The sequence below is a fragment of the Nerophis ophidion genome, linkage group LG01, assembly GCF_033978795.1.
Source record: "Nerophis ophidion isolate RoL-2023_Sa linkage group LG01, RoL_Noph_v1.0, whole genome shotgun sequence".
Taxonomy (NCBI): domain Eukaryota; kingdom Metazoa; phylum Chordata; class Actinopteri; order Syngnathiformes; family Syngnathidae; genus Nerophis; species Nerophis ophidion.
The window spans coordinates 41,175,318-41,194,212 of NC_084611.1; the positions used below are offsets into that span (position 1 = coordinate 41,175,318).

The window sequence follows — 18,895 nt, forward strand, 5'->3', positions numbered from 1 at the left end:
TTGTGACGAACCCCAAGATGCAGAGAAGGAGGCACACCGCAAAAAGTCAGTGTTCAAAAACAAGAACAAAATAAATGAAATTGAGGGGTATTTTATTTGAACTAAGCAAAATTATCTGCCAATAGAACAAGAAAATTTGGCTTTCCAAAACATGTAAAATTAGCTAACCTTAAAATAAGTATATTATCACTAATTACAAGTGCACTTTTCTTGGTAGGTAGAAAATTTTTTTTGAAAACTATTCTTAAATGAAGTAAATGCTAGTGCAATCATTTTAGTTTAGTCTTTATTTGAAAGGACAATGCACAGAAACATTAAACTCAAAGACACACATGTTCTGTACCAGATTATAGCTAAATATCTAATTTTCATCTGCAGTCCCTGGCTACCTAAATTAAAGATGTACAGAAATTATGCAATAAAATTATGAGAACAAAATCATACCATATCATGTAATCAAATTAAGAAAAGTCATAAATTGCCTTTTCATGGACACATAATACACAATACAACCACACCTCATTTACATCATCAGACAGACAATACATGCTCTTGTTCACATCTTTCCTCATTTGTAAAAACAACCATGAATTTAACAGACACACCTCACAATTTACAACAAAAATGCCGTCATGGATAAATATAATACACATTAAGTTGATGTGTCAAACATAGTACCCACATTAGTGACTGTGTGAGCAGCTTTGATTGCTCCAATGCCACTTTTTAACTTTAATTGTAAATGAAGAGTAATCTGTTAAACTTTTCAAGTTTGTCCTCTGCATCTGACCCATCCCCTTGTTCACCCCCTGGGAGGTGAGGGGAGCAGTGAGCAGCAGCGGTGTCCACGCCCGGTAATCATATTTGGTGATTTAACCCCCAATTCCAACCCTTGATGCTGAGTGCCAAGTAGGGAGGTAATGGCTCCCATTTTTTTATAGCCTTTGGAAGGGATGTCTGATGATATCAGATTGCCGATGTTATCGGCCGATAAATGCTTTAAAATGTAATATCGAAAATTATCGGTATCGGTTTCGAAACTATCGAACTTTAACTTTTTTCAAAAAGTAAAATTTCTGACTTTTTAAAACGCCGCTATGTACACGGACGTAGGGAGAAGTACAGAGCGCCAATAAACCTTAAAGGCACTGCCTTTGCGTGCCAGCCCAGTCACGTAATATTTATGTCTTTTCACACACACAAGTGAATGCAAGTCATACTTGGTCAACAGCATTACAGGTCACACTGAGGGTGGCCGTATAAACAACTTTAACACTGTTACAAATATGCGCCACACTGTGAACCCACACCAAACAAGAATGACAAACACATTTCGGGAGAACATCCGCACCGTAACACAACATAAACACAACAAAACAAATACCCAGATCCCCTTGCAGCACTAACTCTTCCGGGATGCTACAATACACACCACACCCTCCGCTACCCCCGCCCACCTTAACCCCGCCCACGTCCTCATGGTCTCTCAGGAAGAACATGTGCCAAATTCCAAGCTGCTGTTTTGAGGCAAGTTGAAAAAAAATAATGCACTTTGTGACTTCAATAATAAATATGGCAGTGCCATGTTGGTATTTTGTCCATAACTTGAGCATCACAACAAAATTAGGCATAATAATGTGTTCATTCCACCACTGTATGTATCGGTATTGGTTGATATCGGTATCGGTAATTAAGAGATGGACAATATCGGAATATTGGCAAAAAATCCATTATTGGACATCTCTAGTCTTTGGTATGATTCAGCGGGGGTTTGAACTCATGACCTAATAGAACATTTATCTCAGCATCAAAACAGGCTCATCTTGCTCATGCTTCATATCCCGCTTGGAAATGTACGGCAAAATGTGCTCATTGTAGTCCTTAATCCTGACTTTCTTATTTTGATTAAAAAAAATTAAATTAAAAAAATAAAATCAGCACAGATGTGTACAATTTTTATATTGTGTTCTTGAGTGAAAGGGGACTTAAACTATTTTTTTTCTTAATTTTTCCTATGAGAGACAAGAAGACAAAACATTTGTTTTTTTTCGTTCTAATTTGTAATAATCGGCTCGTTCCAGGGGGCTAGGAAGGCAGCAATTCATTAAATAAGGCCACAGCCGCAATAAGCAAGTGATTCAATAACAAAAGTGTACAGTGTTTTGAAAAAAAAAAAAAAATCAACAACAAAAAAGGTAGGTAACAGGACTGTGCGGGAATAAAAAGAAAAATGAAATTTTGTTCTGTATTTCTGTAATTCTAAATCAAGGGTCACCAACCTTTTTGAAACCAAGAGCTACTTCTTGGGTACTGATTAATGCGAAGGGCTACCAGTTTGATACACACTTAAATAAATTGCCAGAAATAGCCAATTTGCTCAGTTTACCTTTAATATATATATATATATATATATATATATATATATATATATATATATATATATATATAAATGGGTATTTCTGTCTGTCATTTCGTCGTACATTTTTTTCCTTTTACGGAACGTTTTTTGTAGAGGATAATTGATGAAAAAAACACTTAATTGAACGGTTTAAAAGAGGAGAAAACAAGAAAAAAATGAAAATTTAATTTTGAAACAGAGTTTATCATTAATTTCGACTCTTTAAAATTCAAAATTCAAACGAAAAAAATGAAGAGAAAAACTAGCTAATTCGAATCTTTTTGAAAATATAATTTTTTTTTATGTAACATTATTAGTAATTTTGACTGATTATGATTAATTTTACAATTTTAATGACATCGTGAAGGTATGAATGATGATATATTTAAATACAAAACAAACTAAAAACAGAAATACTGGCACTAAGGCACTAGAGACAAACCAACAGAACTAGCATGGGAGCTAGAAGGAACAAAAAGCACTAGCATGTGAGCTAAATGACACATGTGAGCAAACAAAAGAGTAGCGTGGAAGCTAACGAATACGAAAAGTCGTTACCACAAGCGAGGGTAGCGACATCACCTGTTGCATGGAATAGCAAACGAGAATCAGAGAGCGAGTAACAAAAAAGGCAGGCTTAAGTAGAGACAGAAATTAGGAGGCAGGTGTGCGTCAAAAACACAAGGCAGGTGACACTAATGTGTTGTCATGACAACAGAAACAAAACAGGAAGTGCCACAAGGAACTAAGGAAGTCAAATACTACAAGGAAATGATACAAAACAGAACAAAACCAGAATATGCCATGATCCCAGCAGCAGATCATGACACAATACACACAGTTTAAACACTTTGTAGAGCACAACAGAGGAGACGACTGTCACAATTAGGACAAACTCACCTTAATGCTTACCTCCAATGAGACACTGTTTAGTCAGGAAATGCAAGAAAATAAAATATAACAACTGGACAACCATTATACGTTTTTTACAGTTTATTTTCTTGTGCAATTTTATTTCCTGGAAACGGCACACATTGTGTGGAATTCCTCTCAAGGTGCTGCTTTGGATTTATTGAGTGGAAATACTTGAAAGACAAATCTTTTTTTTTCTAAGTGGAGGTGTAAAAATGTCAGTCTGTTATACTCCGGGTGATGCAACACCTGATGTCTTTGGCCGTCCAGTTGCCAGGCAACCAACGGAGGCTCCTGGTTGCAACCTCAGCACCACTTGACAGGGACACTAAAAGTCCTTCCTCGCCTGACAAGAAGACACTTTGTCTTTGGTTTTAGGAGTCAAAAAGTGAATCCAAGAGCAAGCCGTTCCACTTTGCCAGTTACGAATGAACCCGCAAAAGTGCCAAAGTCCCTCATTTCGGGTCTATTTAGCCTCGAGGCTTCTGGCTCAGGTGAGAAGGCGTGAACATGGACGCCGACGTTCATTAGCGCTCGCGGACTTTTGCTCCAACTCGTTGCTAAGATACTCACTGCCAGTGCGCTGGATAAGTTGACTCGTAACCTCCCGCCAGTGTGATTTCAGCTCCCTGAGAGGGATTTCAGGGGTGTCAGTTTGATGACCTATGTCACCGGAGTTGGAGGTACATCATTTAAGGCAGGGATGTCCAAACTTTTTTCCACTGAGGGCTGCGCACTGAAAAATCAGAGCAAGCGGGGGCCATTTTCATAATTTTTATTTTAAAAACCAATGCAATATATGTATAAAATATATCCATTTAGGCCTCCACTCAGTTATGATCCCGGGGACCCCAAAGGGTTTTGGTAAAAAAAATATATTAAAAATGTGGCATTATTCAGTATTATAATTTTTATTCTAATGCAAGTTTTAAATCTCTAGATCAGGGGTCACCAACCTTTTTGAAACTACTTCTTGGGTACTGATTAGTGTGAAGGGCTACCAGTTTCATACACACTTAAATAAATTGCCAGAAATAGCCAATTTGCTCAAATTACCTTTAAGAAATATATATATATATATATATATATATATATAGAAAAAGGGTATTTCTGTCTGTCATTCCGTCGTCCATTTTTTTCCTTTTACGGAAGATTTTTTGTAGAGAATAAATGATGACAGAAAACACTTGATTGAATGGTTTAAAAGAGGAGAAAACACGAAAAAAATGAAAATTTAATTTTGAAAGATAGTTTATCTTCAACTTCGACTCTTTAAAATTAAAAATTCAACCGAAAAAAATGAAGAGAAAAACTAGCTAATTTGAATCTTTTTGAAAAAATAAAACAAAAAATTTATGTAACATCAGTAATAATTTTTTCCTGATTAAGATTAATTTTAGAATTTTGATGACATGTTCTCCTCTCTGGGCTGCCACCTTATCGTGGTAGAGGAGTTTGTATGTCCCAATGATCCTAGGAGCTGTGTTGTCCGGGGGCTTTATGCCCCCTGGTAGGGTCTCCCAAGGCAAACAGGTTCTAGGTGAGGGATCAGACAAAGAGCAGCTCGAAGACCTCTCTGAAGAAGAGAAAACATGGACCCAGATTTCCCTCGCCCGGATGCGGGTCACCGGGGCCCCCCTCTGGAGCCAGGCCCGGACGTGGGGCACGATGGGGGCCGGGCACAGCCCGAAGAGGCAACGTGGGTCCCCCCTCCAATGGGCTCACCACACATAGCAGGGGCCATAGAGGTCGGGTGCAATGTGAGCTGGGCGGCAGCCGAAGGCAGGGCACTTGGCGGTCCGATCCTCGGCTACAGAAGCTAGCTCTTGGGACGTGGAACGTCACCTCACTGGGGGGAAAAGGAGCCTGAGCTAGTGCGCGAAGTAGAGAAGTTCCGGCTGGATATAGTCGGACTCACTTCGACTCACAGCAAGGGCTCTGGAACCACTTCTCTTGAAAGGGGCTGGACTCTCTTTCACTCTGGCGTAGCCGGCAGTGAGAGGCAACGGGCTGGGGTGGCAATTCTCGTTTCCCTCCGGCTCAAAGCCTGCACGTTGGAGTTCAACCTAGTGGACGAAAGGGTAGCCTCCCTCCGCATTCGGGCGGGGACGGGCCCTACTGTTGTTTGTGCTTACGCACCAAACAGCAGTTCAGAGTACCCACCCTTTTTGGGTACACTCGAAGGAGTACTGGAAAGTGCTCCCCCGGGGGATTCCCTTGTCCTACTGGGGGACTTCAGCGCTCATGTTGGCAACGACAGTGAAACCTGGAGAGGCATGATTGGGAAGAATGGCCGCCCGGATCTGAACCTGAGTGGTGTTTTGTTATTGGACTTTTGTGCTCGTCACAATTTGTCCATTAAAAACACCATGTTCAAACATAAGGGTGTCCATATGTGCACTTGGCACCAGGACACCCTAGGCCGCAGTTCCATGATCGACTTTGTAGTTCTGTCATCGGATTTGCGGCCTTATGTTTTGGACACTCGGGTGAAGAGAGGGGCGGAGCTTTCTACCGATCACCACCTGGTGGTGAGTTGGCTGCGATGGTGGGGGAGGATGCCGGACCGACCTGGCAGGCCCAAACGCATTGTGAGGGTCTGCTGGGAAAGTCTGGCAGAGTCTCCTGTCAGACAAAGTTTCAATTCCCACCTCCGGAAGAACTTCGAACATGTCATGAGGGAGGTGCTGGACATGGAGTCCGAGTGGACCATGTTCCGCACCTCTATTGTCGAGGCGGCTGATCGGAGCTGTGGCCGCAAGGTAGTTGGTGACTGTCGGGGCGGCAATCCTAAAACCCCTTGGTGGACACCAGCGGTGCGGGATGCCGTCAAGCTGAAGAAGGAGTCCTATCGGGTCCTTTTGGCTCATAGGACTCCGGAGGCAGTGGACAGGTACCGACAGGCCAAGCGGTGTGCGGCTTCAGCGGTCGCTGAGGCAAAAACTCGGACATGGGAAGAGTTCGGGGAAGCCATGGAAAATGACTTCCGGATGGCTTCGAAGCGATTCTGGACCACCGTCCGCCGCCTAAGGAAGGGGAAGCAGTGCACTATCAACACCGTGTATGGTGCGGATGGTGTTCCGCAGACCTCAACTGCGGATGTTGTGGATAGGTGGAAGGAATACTTCGAAGACCTCCTCAATCCCACCAACACATCTTACTATGAGGAAGCAGCGCCTGGGGAATCTGTGGTGGACTCTCCTATTTCTGGGGCTGAGGTCGCTGAGGTAGTTAAAAAGCTCCTCGGTGGCAAGGCCCCGGGGGTGGACGAGATCCGCCCGGAGTTCCTTAAGGCTCTGGATGCTGTGGGGCTGTCTTGGTTGACAAGACTCTGCAGCATCGCGTGGACATCGGGGGCGGTACCTCTGGATTGGCAGACCGGGGTGTTGGTTCCTCTCTTTAAGAAGGGGGACCGGAGGGTATGTTCCAACTATCGTGGGATCACATTCCTCAGCCTTCCCGGTAAGGTTTATTCAGGTGTACTGGAGAGGAGGCTACGCCGGATAGTCGAACCTCGGATTCAGGAGGAACAGTGTGGTTTTCGTCCTGGTCGTGGAACTGTGGACAAGCTCTATACTCTCCGCAGGGTTCTTGAGGGTGCATGGGAGTGTGCCCAAACAGTCTACATGTGCTTTGTGGACTTGGAGAAGGCATTCGACCGTGTCCCTCGGGAAGTCCTGTGGGGAGTGCTCAGAGAGTATGGGGTATCGGACTGTCTTATTGTGGCAGTCCGCTCCCTGTACAATCAGTGCCAGAGCTTGGTCCGCATTGCCGGCAGTAAGTCGAACACATTTCCAGTGAGGGTTGGACTCCGCCAAGGCTGTCCTTTATCAACGATTCTGTTCATAACTTTTATGGACAGAATTTTTATGCGCAGTCAAGGCGTTGAGCGGTTACGGTTTGGTGGCCGCAGGATTAGGTCTCTGCTTTTTGCAGATGATGTGGTCCTGATGGCTTCATCTGTCCGGGATCTTCAGCTCTCACTGGATCAGTTTGCAGCCGAGTGTGAAGCGACCGGAATGAGAATCAGCACCTCCAAGTCCGAGTCCATGGTTCTCGCCCGGAAAAGGGTGGAGTGCCATCTCCGGGTTGGGGAGGAGACCCTGCCACAAGTGGAGTCTTGTTCACGAGTGAGGGAAGAGTGGATCGTGAGATCGACAGGCGGATCGGTGCGGCGTCTTCAGTAATGCGGACGTTGTACCGATCCGTTGTGGTGAAGAAGGAGCTGAGCCGGAAGGCAAAGCTCTCAATTTACCGGTCGATCTACGTTCCCATCCTCACCTATGGTCATGAGCTTTGGGTCATGACCGAAAGGATAAGATCACGGGTACAAGCGGCCGAAATGAGTTTCCTCCGCCGTGTGGCGGGGCTCTCCCTTAGAGATAGGGTGAGAAGCTCTGCCATCCGGGAGGAACTCAAAGTAAAGCCGCTGCTCCTCCACATCGAGAGGAGCCAGATGAGGTGGTTCGGGCATCTGGTCAGGATGCCACCCGAACGCCTCCTTAGGGAGGTGTTTAGGGCACGTCCAACCGGTAGGAGGCCACGGGGAAGACCCAGGACACGTTGGGAAGACTATGTCTCCCGGCTGGCCTGGGAACGCCTCGGGATCCCCCGGGAAGAGCTAGACGAAGTGGCTGGGGAAAGGGAAGTCTGGGTTTCCCTGCTTAGGCTGTTGCCCCCGCGACCCGACCTCGGATAAGCGGAAGAAGATGGATGGATAGATGGATGGATGATGACATGTTTTAAATAGGTTAAAATCCAATCTGCATTTTGTTAGAATATATAACAAATTGGACCGAGCTGTATTTCGAACAAAAACAATGCATTATTTCTCCTAGATTTTCCAGAACAAAAATTTTAAAAGAAATTTTAAAGACTTGGAAATAACATTTAAATTTGATTCTACAGATTTTCTAGATTTGCCAGAATAATTTTTTGAAATTTTAATCATAATAAGTTTGAAGAAATATTTCACAAATATTCTTCGTCGAAAAAACAGAAGCCAAAATGAAGAATTAAATTAAAATGTATTTATTATTATTTACAATAAAAAAAAAAACTTGAACATTGATTTAAATTGTCAGGAAAGAAGAGGAAGGAATTTAAAAGGTAAAAAGGTATGTGTTTAAAAATCCTAAAATCATTTTTAAGGTTGTATTTTTTCTCTAAAATTGTTTATCTGAAAGTTATAAGAAGCAAAGACAAAAATAAATAAAATAATTTATTCAAACAAATGAAGACCAAGTCCTTAAAATATTTTCTTGGATTTTCAAATTTTATTTGAGTTTTGTCTCTCCATCCATCCATCATCTTCCGCTTATCCGAGGTCGGGTCGCGGGGGCAACAGCCTAAGCAGGGAAACCCAGACTTCCCTCTCCCCAGTTTTGTCTCTCTTAGAATTAAAAATGTCGAGCAAAGCGAGACCAGCTTGCTAGTAAATAAATAATAATTTAAAAAAAAATAGAGGCAGCTCACTGGTAAGTGCTGCTATTTGAGCTATTTTTAGAACAGGCCAGCGGGCGACTCATCTAGTCCTTACGGGCTACGTTGGTGACCCCTGTTCTAGATCAACATTAGAAAAAAAAATTGAAAAAACACGAAATATGCAATATTTTCACCCAATAACTTTTTTAGGTGGAATATTTGAGATTATATAATAATTGGTGCCTTAATTTTGGATTTTGATTCATTATTATTTTTTGAGCAATGACACTTAAAGACAAATCACACTAAAATAATTGGGGATCCAAAAGTGTCCTACTTATTAAAGTGTTAAAAAATAAATTATACATTTTTTTATTGTTTATTTTTAGCACAATAATCTGGAGATCAACTTCAGATATATCTGTCAATTTTAAGTGTTACTGTTGTTTATGTTTTGTTTGTTTGTTTTAGGCCCTTCTTTAAAAAAAACATTTCAGTTTTGTATATGGCAAAACACAAAATATGCAACATTTTCCCCCAAAAAATATCTCAAAGTGGAATATTTAATGAGACATAATTGGAGCCTTGAATAGGTCAATAATTCATAATGTCATTGATTTTAATTCACTATCATTTTTTTTTAAAGAAAGAAATAGCCTGCATGGCAGCTTTGTGTTATTAGAATACCGGTAAGCCTTGCAACAATTTCTTGTTACATTTAACCTGTTTTCTCTTTTATACCACTTTTATGTTTTAAATTTTTTTTTACATAGTATTTTTAAAATGTGGCGTAATGTGTGTATTTCTATACTTTTTGGTACTTTTCTAAATAAAAGGTACCACAAAAAATGGCAATATTGGCTTTAACCCTTGTGTGATGTTCATATTGTTGTTAGTCACCCAGCGTTTGTGGGTGTGATGGACCCGTTGCATTTTGTGGCTTTTAATGCCTCACAATCAAACACTTTTATGTTAAAATACTGAACAGATGTTTACCTTATCCTAATAGATATCTGTCCTGTATTGTGAGGCATTACAGGGGGAGGACAGAGTGTACACAGAACATCAGAGGATCAAATGTGCGAGAAAATGAGAGCAGACAGTGTTGACAAACAATGTTGCAACCTTGTGTGGGTACCTTGCCCCAAAGTTGTCAGACTGGTTTTAACTGAGAGCCACAATCATTCCTGTACCTAAAATACCCATAATCTCCTCCCTCAATGATTATCGCCCGTTGCACTCACCCCCATCATAATGAAGTGCTTCGAGAGGCTGGTAAAGGAATACATTGTCTCCAGACTTCCCCCCACATTCGACCCATTCCAGTTCGCTTATTGCCCAAACCGCTCCACAGAGGACGCCATCTCCTCTGCACTCCACCTGAGCTTAGAACATCTGGAAGGAAAGGACACACACGTGCGGATGTTGTGTCTGGACTTCAACTTAGCATTCAACACCATCATCCCGCAGCATTTTGTGAGCAAACTGGCGTCCCTTGGATTCAGTACCCCCCTATGCAACTGGCTGCTTGACTTCCTCACAACACCTCCAGGCAACAACACCTCCAGTGCCATCTCCCTGAGCACCGGCTCCCCCTAGGGCTGCGTCCTGAGTCCGCTGCTGTTCACATTGATGACCCATGACTGCTGCACCAGGTCCACTATTAACCACATTGTGAAGTTTGCGGACGACACGACAGTAGTGGGCCTTATCCGGGACAACAACGACATGGACTACAGGGAGGAGGTGAAACATCTGGTTGACTGGTGCAGAACAGACAACCTGGTCCTGAACGTCGACAGAGATCATTGTTGACTTCAGGAAGCACCAGTCCAGCCACGCTCCACTCTTCATCAATGGCACAGCGGTGGATATGGTAAGCAGCACCAAGTTCCTGGGGATGCAGATAACTGACAATATAACCCGATCCCTACACACCGGAGCTCTTGTAAAAAGAGACCAGCAGTGCATGCACTTTTTGCGTCGGATGAAAAGAGCACAGGTCCCTACCCCCATTCTCACCACATTCTACAGAGACACTATAGAGAGCCTGCTGACCAACAGCATCTCTGTCTGGACTGGAGCCTGCAATGCCTCAGACTAGAAGTCTCTCCAGAGAGTGGTGAGGACGGCGGAAAAGATTATCAGGAGTTCTTCCTATCCAAGAGATCGCAAAAAGTCGCTGCCTGACCAGGGCTCAGAAAATCTTCAAAGACTCCTCCCACCCCCATCAAGGACTGTTTTCACTGCTGGACTCTAGGAAGAGGTTCCGCAGCCTCCATAGCAGACCCTCCAGGTTTTGTAACATCTTCTTCCCTCAGGCCGTAAGACTCTTGAACGCATCATAATTAAGTTATCCCCTCAACTCCCCCCAAAATGGATTAATTCGCTGGAATAAAAAAGACAATATAACATACATCCATAAACATGGACGCATGTGAAAAAGTGCAATGTATTTATCTGTACAGTAATCTATTTATTTATATCTGCACCTTATTGCTTTTTTTTAATTTATTTTTTTATCCTGCACTACCAAGAGCTAATGCAATGAAAGTTTGTTCTTATTTGTACTGTAAAGTTCAATTTTTAATGACAATAAAAAGGAAGTCTAAGTCTATATCGCAGTTAAGTTTGCCCTCAGAAGGCTACTTCTAACAGTGGATTATATTATTACACAATTACCTATGCAATGGATGATTTTTATTTTTATTTTTTATGCACAAGGGAAAAAAATGTGTAGTTTTTACGGTAAAAACTGACAAGTCGGTCGCAAAAATTTTACCATAAAATGTGATGTTTTATTCAGCTTTTTACTGTAAATGAAAAAAAAAACAGTACCGTGTTTTTCACTGTACAAAACCGGCAGCTCAGTTAATAGAATTTGACTGTAAAATGTACAGTGTTTTTTTTACTGTACATATAAAACTGCAAGTGCAACCTCCTTGGCTCGGTTCCAAACTGGAAAATGTCTGAGTGTGCTTCAAAATAAACCAAACAGCGTCGATCATGTGACATATATTAAAAAAAAGATGCGTCGTGGCTGTGTCCCTGATGTTTTTCTGGCGTCACCCCCACACCCCCCACCCCCTGCAGCCTCGTCTTGCTACCATTCGCCATTTGGCTTCTCTTTCACCCCGAGTTCAGAAACTCCACAGGGACCTTTTATTGTGGGGGGTCGTTTGCCTATTGATTTCTTTTCTGGTTCAGTTGACGCTGCTGGTGTTGATATTGTGTTTGAAGTCTGCTTTTGATGCTCATCGCTCCTCCGAGACGCCGCCACCGCCACCGCCACCGCCACCGCCACCGCCAACACCGCCGCCACCGCCGCCACCGCCGCCACCGCCGCCACCGCCGCCACAAAGCAAAAATAACGAAAAAAGCAGAGAGATTTGCATCAATGTCATTCCCTCGGTCAATAGCAATCTCAAAGCGACTCGTTCGGCTGACATAGTCTGGCTTTTTCTTTTTTTTTACCAACCACGGGTGTCCTAACCTTTTCTAGAGAAAGCCACAGGCAGAAGAATCTAAGGTCCATCCATCCAAACCAGTACCACCTTTTTTACAGTAAAAAACTGGCAGCTTACACTGCAAAAAGTCAGAGTTCAAAAACAAGAAAAAATTAAAGGTGCAAGCAGCGATGGACGGGACCGCTTGGGCTGCTGCTCCCGTGACCCAGGCTTGGATAAGCGGTATAAGATGGATGGATAGATTATTGCACAGAGAAAAAGTTGTATACACATGTGTTATACATCAGTCTCATAGTAATAACAGTTGTAAAGTGGCTTGGGCATTTTATAAGGACGCTTTGGTGCTGCCATTTTGAGACTCTAATGCATGGTGAACGGAGTGGAGCTTTTGTATTGAAGGGGGAATAGCAAACTACCTGTTGATTTTAGCTGGAGGTTGTCAGTGAGACTTACATTGAGGTTTTTGTTTCATGTGAGTATGAAATTTCTACAGTGAGTTAGAGGCAGTTTCGTCTGAACAGGAAGCCGCCATCTTGTGACAACATTAGCGCAACTGCAACAGCGTACTGGTACTTTGCGGGCTGATAAAATTCAAACCTGGGTAGTAATTAATACTCTTTCATCAACTTTTAATCAGAAGGGTTCAATCGCTCTTCTGCGTTTATTAGAAGCGGAAACAACAAACGGCCTCAGAGGAGATAATGTTTGAAAAAAAGCGAAATTTTTTAGCCAACTTTTGTATTGAAGGGGTAATTGCAAACTTCCTGTTGATTTTAGCTGGGAGATATGAGTGTATGAAATATAGGTCTAACTGAGACCTACATACAGGTTTTTGTTTCATGTTTCTACGACATTGCTACTGAAAGTTACAGTTTTTTCTGTGTTTTCTTCCAAGGGGGCGCTAGGTCGCAATATTGAGTTTTGGGGTTTGGTTTTTTGAATAGATAGCAAATTTTTGCCAGTCCTGATGTGTGTGTCAAATTTGGTGAGTTTTGAAGCATGTTAAGGGGGTCAAATTACAGCACAAAGAGGCGGCGGAATAATAATAAAGAATAATAATAAAACCTTAGAAATTCAATAGGGTCCTCAATAGGGACATCGGTCCCTAAAAAATTAAAAAATGAGGGCTATTTTACTTGAACTAAGCAAAAGTGTCTGCCAATAGAACAAGAAAATTTGGCATGTCAGGAATTTCCAAAACAAGTAAAATTAGCTAACTTCAATGAACCCCAAAACACCTTAAAATAAGTATATTCTCACTAATAACAAGTGCACTTTTCTTGGTAGAGAAAAAAAATAGGAGACCTTTTTTTTCAATATCTTAAAAATTATTTCTATATGGAGTAAATGCTTGTGCCCTTATTTTAACATGATAATATGGACTCGGCATTACATTTCTTGAAACCAGCAAACTTATACTAAAATCATCGCGCCAAGTGGGTGCTCTTTCAGTCAATTAGTCCACAAGGAATATATATATATATATATATATATATATATATATATATATATATATATATATATATATATATACATATATTAGGGTTGCGAATCTTTGGGTGTACCACGATTCGATTCAATATCGATTCTTGGGGTCGCGATTCAATAGTATATCGATTTTTTCGATTCAACGCGATTCTCGATTCAAAAACGATATTTTTCCGATTCAAAATGATTCTGTATTCATTCAATACATAGGATTTCAGCAGGATCTACCCCAGTCTGCTGACATGCTAGCAGAGTAGTAGATTTAAAAAAAAAAGCTCTTATAATTATGAAGGACAATGTTTTATCAACTGATTGCAATAACGTAAATTTGTTTTAAATATTAAACGAACCAAAAATATTTTATTTTATCTTTGTGAAAATATTGGACACAGTGTGTTGTCAAGCTTATGAGATGCGATGCAAGTGTAAGCCACTGTGACACTATTGTTCTTTTTTTTTATTTTTATAAATGTCTAATGATAATGTCAGTGAGGGATTTTTAATCACTGCTATGCTGAAATTATAACTAATATTGATACTGTTTTTGATAATATTCTTTTTTGTTTCACTACTTTTGGTTTGCTCTGTGTCGTGTTTGTGTCTCCTCTCAATTGCTCTGTTTATTGCAGTTCTGAATGTTGCTGAGTCAGGTTTGGGTTTGGAATTGGATTGCATTGTTATGGTATTGCTGTGTAGTGGTTTGTTGGATTGATAAAACCACTACAAACCGATTCGATTCGTATTCGAATCGATTTTTTTCCCACACCCCTTATGTATATGTATGTATATATATATATATATATATATATATATATATATATATATATATATATATATATATATATATATATATGTGTTGGTCCTGCGATGAAGTGGCGACTTGTCCAGGGGTGTGTACCCTGCCTTCCGTCCGATTGTAGCTGAGATAGGCATCAGCGCCCCTGCGACCGCCAAAGGGAATAAGCGGTAGAAAATGGATGGATGTATATATATATATATATATATATATATATATATATATATATATATATATATATATACATATATGTGTGTGTGTATTTGTGTATGTATGAATATATTTATATATATGTATGTATGTATGTGTATATATATATATATATATATATGTATACGTATATATATGTATGTATATATACTGTTTATGTTTATATATGTTTTATGTATATTTTTATGTATGTATGTGTATATGTATGTATATGTGTATATGTATATAAATACTGTATATGTGTATGTATGTATTCATAAATTGTATTTATTTACTAGCAATCTGTTCTCGCTTTGCTCGACATTTTTAATTCTAAAAGAGACAAAACTCAAATAAGATTTGAAAATCCAAGAAAATATTTTAAAGACTTGGTCTTCACTTGTTTAAATATGTGTATATATCTATATATACGTATATTTATGTATGTATGTATGTATATATATACTGTTTATGTTTATATATGTTTTATGTATATTTTTATGTATATATGTGTATATGTATGTATATATATATATATATATATATATACATATATATATATATATATATATATATATATATATATATATATATATATATATATATATATATATATATATGTATGTATATGTATATGTGGGTATATATGCCTGTTACCCATCATTGGTAATTATATCATGAAGCAGCGGTCAATGTAGACATATGGGCCAGCCTGGCACCAAATCGGATTAGGCTGTTATCTGCAAACATTTGAATAAGTTTTAAAACTTAAAATTTTCTCATAAATGTAAATTTTTCACATTCCAGTTGTTAGAAACCAATTGCAATCCACATCAGCAGAAAAGCCGTTTCCTGAAAAAAATTTTTGTGACATTTTTGATTGCTGGTGTAACGTGAGATTATGTTATGCATAATATCACAAATAGGATAAAAATACGTGTCTTGCCTCAATAAAGGTTGGAAGGTTGGAGCTCATGGCCACATTCTGTAGAAGTCATGTCACGTCTCATAAAACACATATATACTATAAAAATGTCCTCAATATTTACAATATGCAGAGGGCCAGTAAAAATGAAGTTGCGAACCACAAATGGTTCCCGGGCTCACCTTACCCACCCCTCCCTGCTCTAAACCAGGGGTCACCAACGCGGTGCCTGCGGGCACCAGGTAGCCCGTAAGGACCAGATGAGTAGCCCGCTGGCCTGTTCTAAAAATAGCTCAAATAGCAGCACTTACCAGTGAGCTGCCTCTATTTTTTAAATTGTATTTATTTACTAGCAATCTGTTCTCGCTTTGCTCGACATTTTTAATTCTAAAAGAGACAAAACTCAAATAAGATTTGAAAATCCAAGAAAATATTTTAAAGACTTGGTCTTCACTTGTTTAAATAAACTCATTTATTTTTTTTACTTTGCTTCTTATAACTTTCAGAAAGATAATTTTAGAGAAAAAATACAACTTTAAAAAATGATTTTAGGATTTTTAAACACATATACCTTTTTACCTTTTAAATTCCTTCCTCTTCTTTCCTGACAATTTAAATCAATGTTCAAGTGTTTTTTTTTTTTTAATTGTAAAGAATAATAAATACATTTTAATTTAATTCTTCATTTTAGCTTCTGTTTTTTTGACGAAGAATATTTGTGAAATATTTCTTCAAACTTAATATGATTAAAATTCCCAAAAATTATACTGGCAAATCTAGAAAATCTGTAGAATCAAATTTAAATGTTATTTCAAAGTCTTTTGAATTTCTTTTAAAATTTTTGTTCTGGAAAATCTAGAAGAAATAATGATTTGTCTTTGTTAGAAATATAGCTTGGTCTATATTGTTATGTATTCTAACAACATCCATCCATCCATCCATTTTCTACCGCTTATTCCCTTTTGGGGTCACGGGGGGCGCTGGTGCCTATCTCAGCTACAATAGGGCGGAAGGCGGCGTACACCCTGGACAAGTCGCCACCTCATCGCAGGGCCAAGACAGGTGGACAGACAACATTCAATCTCACATTCACACACTAGAGCCAATTTAGTATTGCCAATTAACCTATCCCCAGGTGCATGTCTTTGGAAGTGGGAGGAAGCCGGAGTACCCAGAGGGAACCCACGCATTCACGGGGAGGTCATGCAAACTCCACACAGAAAGATCTCCAGCCTGGGATTGAACCCTGACTACTCAGTACCTTCGTCTTGTGAGGCAGACGCACTAACGCCTTTTCCACCGTGAAGCCCCTATTCTAACAACATGCAGATTGGATTTCAACCTATTTAAAACATGTCATCAAAATTATAAAATCAATCTTAATCAGGAAAAAATACTAATGATGTTGCATAAATTTATTTTTTGAATTTTTTCAAAAAGATTCGAATTAGCTAGTTTTTCTCTTCTTTTGTTTCGGTTTAATTTTGAATTTTAAACACTCGAAATTGAAGATAAACTATGTTTTAAAATTAAATTTTCATTTTTTTCCTGTTTTCTCATTTTTTAAGCCGTTCAATTAAGTGTTTTTTCATCATTTATTCTCTACAAAAAAACTTCCGTAAATAAAAAAAAAATGTACGACGGAATGACTGACAGAAATACCCATATATATATATATATATATTAGGGCTGGGCCACGATTAAAAATTTTAATCAAAGTTAATCGCACTATTCCTCCGATTAATCGCGATTAACTGCATTTCATACGCAAAGCCCAATAATGAATTCAAAAGTAGTGTGTAGTGCACCTTTATTGGAATATTCTTCCACATGAACAAAAGCGCCAAAACATTTGTTGTGCAAACACAATTTAAATCAGTCCTTGTTAAACAGTAGCAGTTAAATAGCATATTTTATGAAAATCAACTCAAAAAATGTAAATACAAACATTTAAGCTTATTGCCACTGCCAGGGTATTTAAGTTATCCTGTTTGTTATGGAAAATAAATATAATCTACATACAAATCTCTGAGCCACAATCATAACATCTGAACAGGCAATTTCTGAGGTAACAGCAGAAACATTTTTTTTTTATCAGGGATCTTATGTTTAAAAAACCTATATTATAGGTAGTGGGCTGTTTTAGGGAATTTTTGATCAAATTATCCGTAGTAGCAATATTAATAATGTTGTGTTTATTCTGCGTAGTGCACTTAAAATAATTAGGACCATATCTAGGAATTGATATGATGGGAATTTTCCGATTGTTTGCTTGGTGCTTTGATAAACTGAACGCATATACATGGTACTATATTGTGATGTTATGAGCCAGGGAAAAAAAGAACTACCCTACCCAGCATGCAACAGGAGTGACGAGCATGCGCGGTATCCCGGTATAGGTTGTGTCGCCATGACGGCATCTTGTATGTTGTGATATGCACGCTCTGAAAGCAAACGTTAATAACTCAGCCAACACTCCTCGTCTGCATTATTCATAAATAGACAGACAACACATATACTCCGCTGCTTCACAGGCCGCTGGATGTAGCTGGCAAAGTATTCCCATGCTAGCTAGCCGGTCTAGCAAGCACGCGTCATTCAGTCCATAACGGCCCGATCTATCCACATTCAGAATTATCTGGCGGTCGAAAGTGATCCCGGAGTGACCACGCTGTAAGCCAGCCATGAAATTTGCAGAATTGTCCGGTATTTTTGCCAAATGTTCCATCTTTACCAAGAGCCACTCGAAGCCGAAGCTTATCCGGGCGACGGCATCCTGTTAAGAAAAGGCGTTAACAAAATAAAAGCATGTAAACAACATACGCAAATGTGCGATAAAATAATTGTCGGCGTTAATAGATTGATCAGTTAACTCGTAATTAACGCACTAATTTGCCCACCCCTAATATATATATATATATATATATATATATATATATATATATATATATATATATATATATATACATACATATATATATATATATATATATATATATATATATATATATATATATATATATATATATGTATATATATATATATATATATATATATATATGTATGTAATAAAGGTTAATTGAGCAAATTGTCTTTTTCTGGCAATTTATTTAAGTGTGTATCAAACTGGTAGCCCTTCACATTAATCAGTACCCAAGAAGTAGCTCTTGGTTTCAAAAAGGTTGGTGACCCCTGTTCTAAACTGTCCAAACAATAAACACATTCCTTCCTATTTTTTTGTGTTTTCCTAAAGAACAACTTGAGGAGGATGAATTTCACAATAATGGAGGTAAAGT

At 39.3% G+C, this 18,895-nt stretch overlaps 1 protein-coding gene across 3 annotated transcripts in view; it reads left to right on the forward strand.

Annotated features, from left to right (window-relative positions):
- The window catches only part of ksr2 (kinase suppressor of ras 2), a 262,478-nt gene that overhangs the window by 48,177 nt on the left and 195,406 nt on the right, over window positions 1-18,895 (forward strand). For 2 of the 3 annotated variants that reach the window (XM_061903162.1, XM_061903171.1), the window contains exon 4: window positions 18,853-18,888. The exons of the other annotated variant lie outside the window; for it this stretch is intronic. In XM_061903162.1, coding sequence (XP_061759146.1) covers window positions 18,853-18,888 — 36 coding nt within the window. The remainder of the gene's footprint in view (window positions 1-18,852; window positions 18,889-18,895) is intronic. 3 annotated transcript variants of the gene reach the window in all.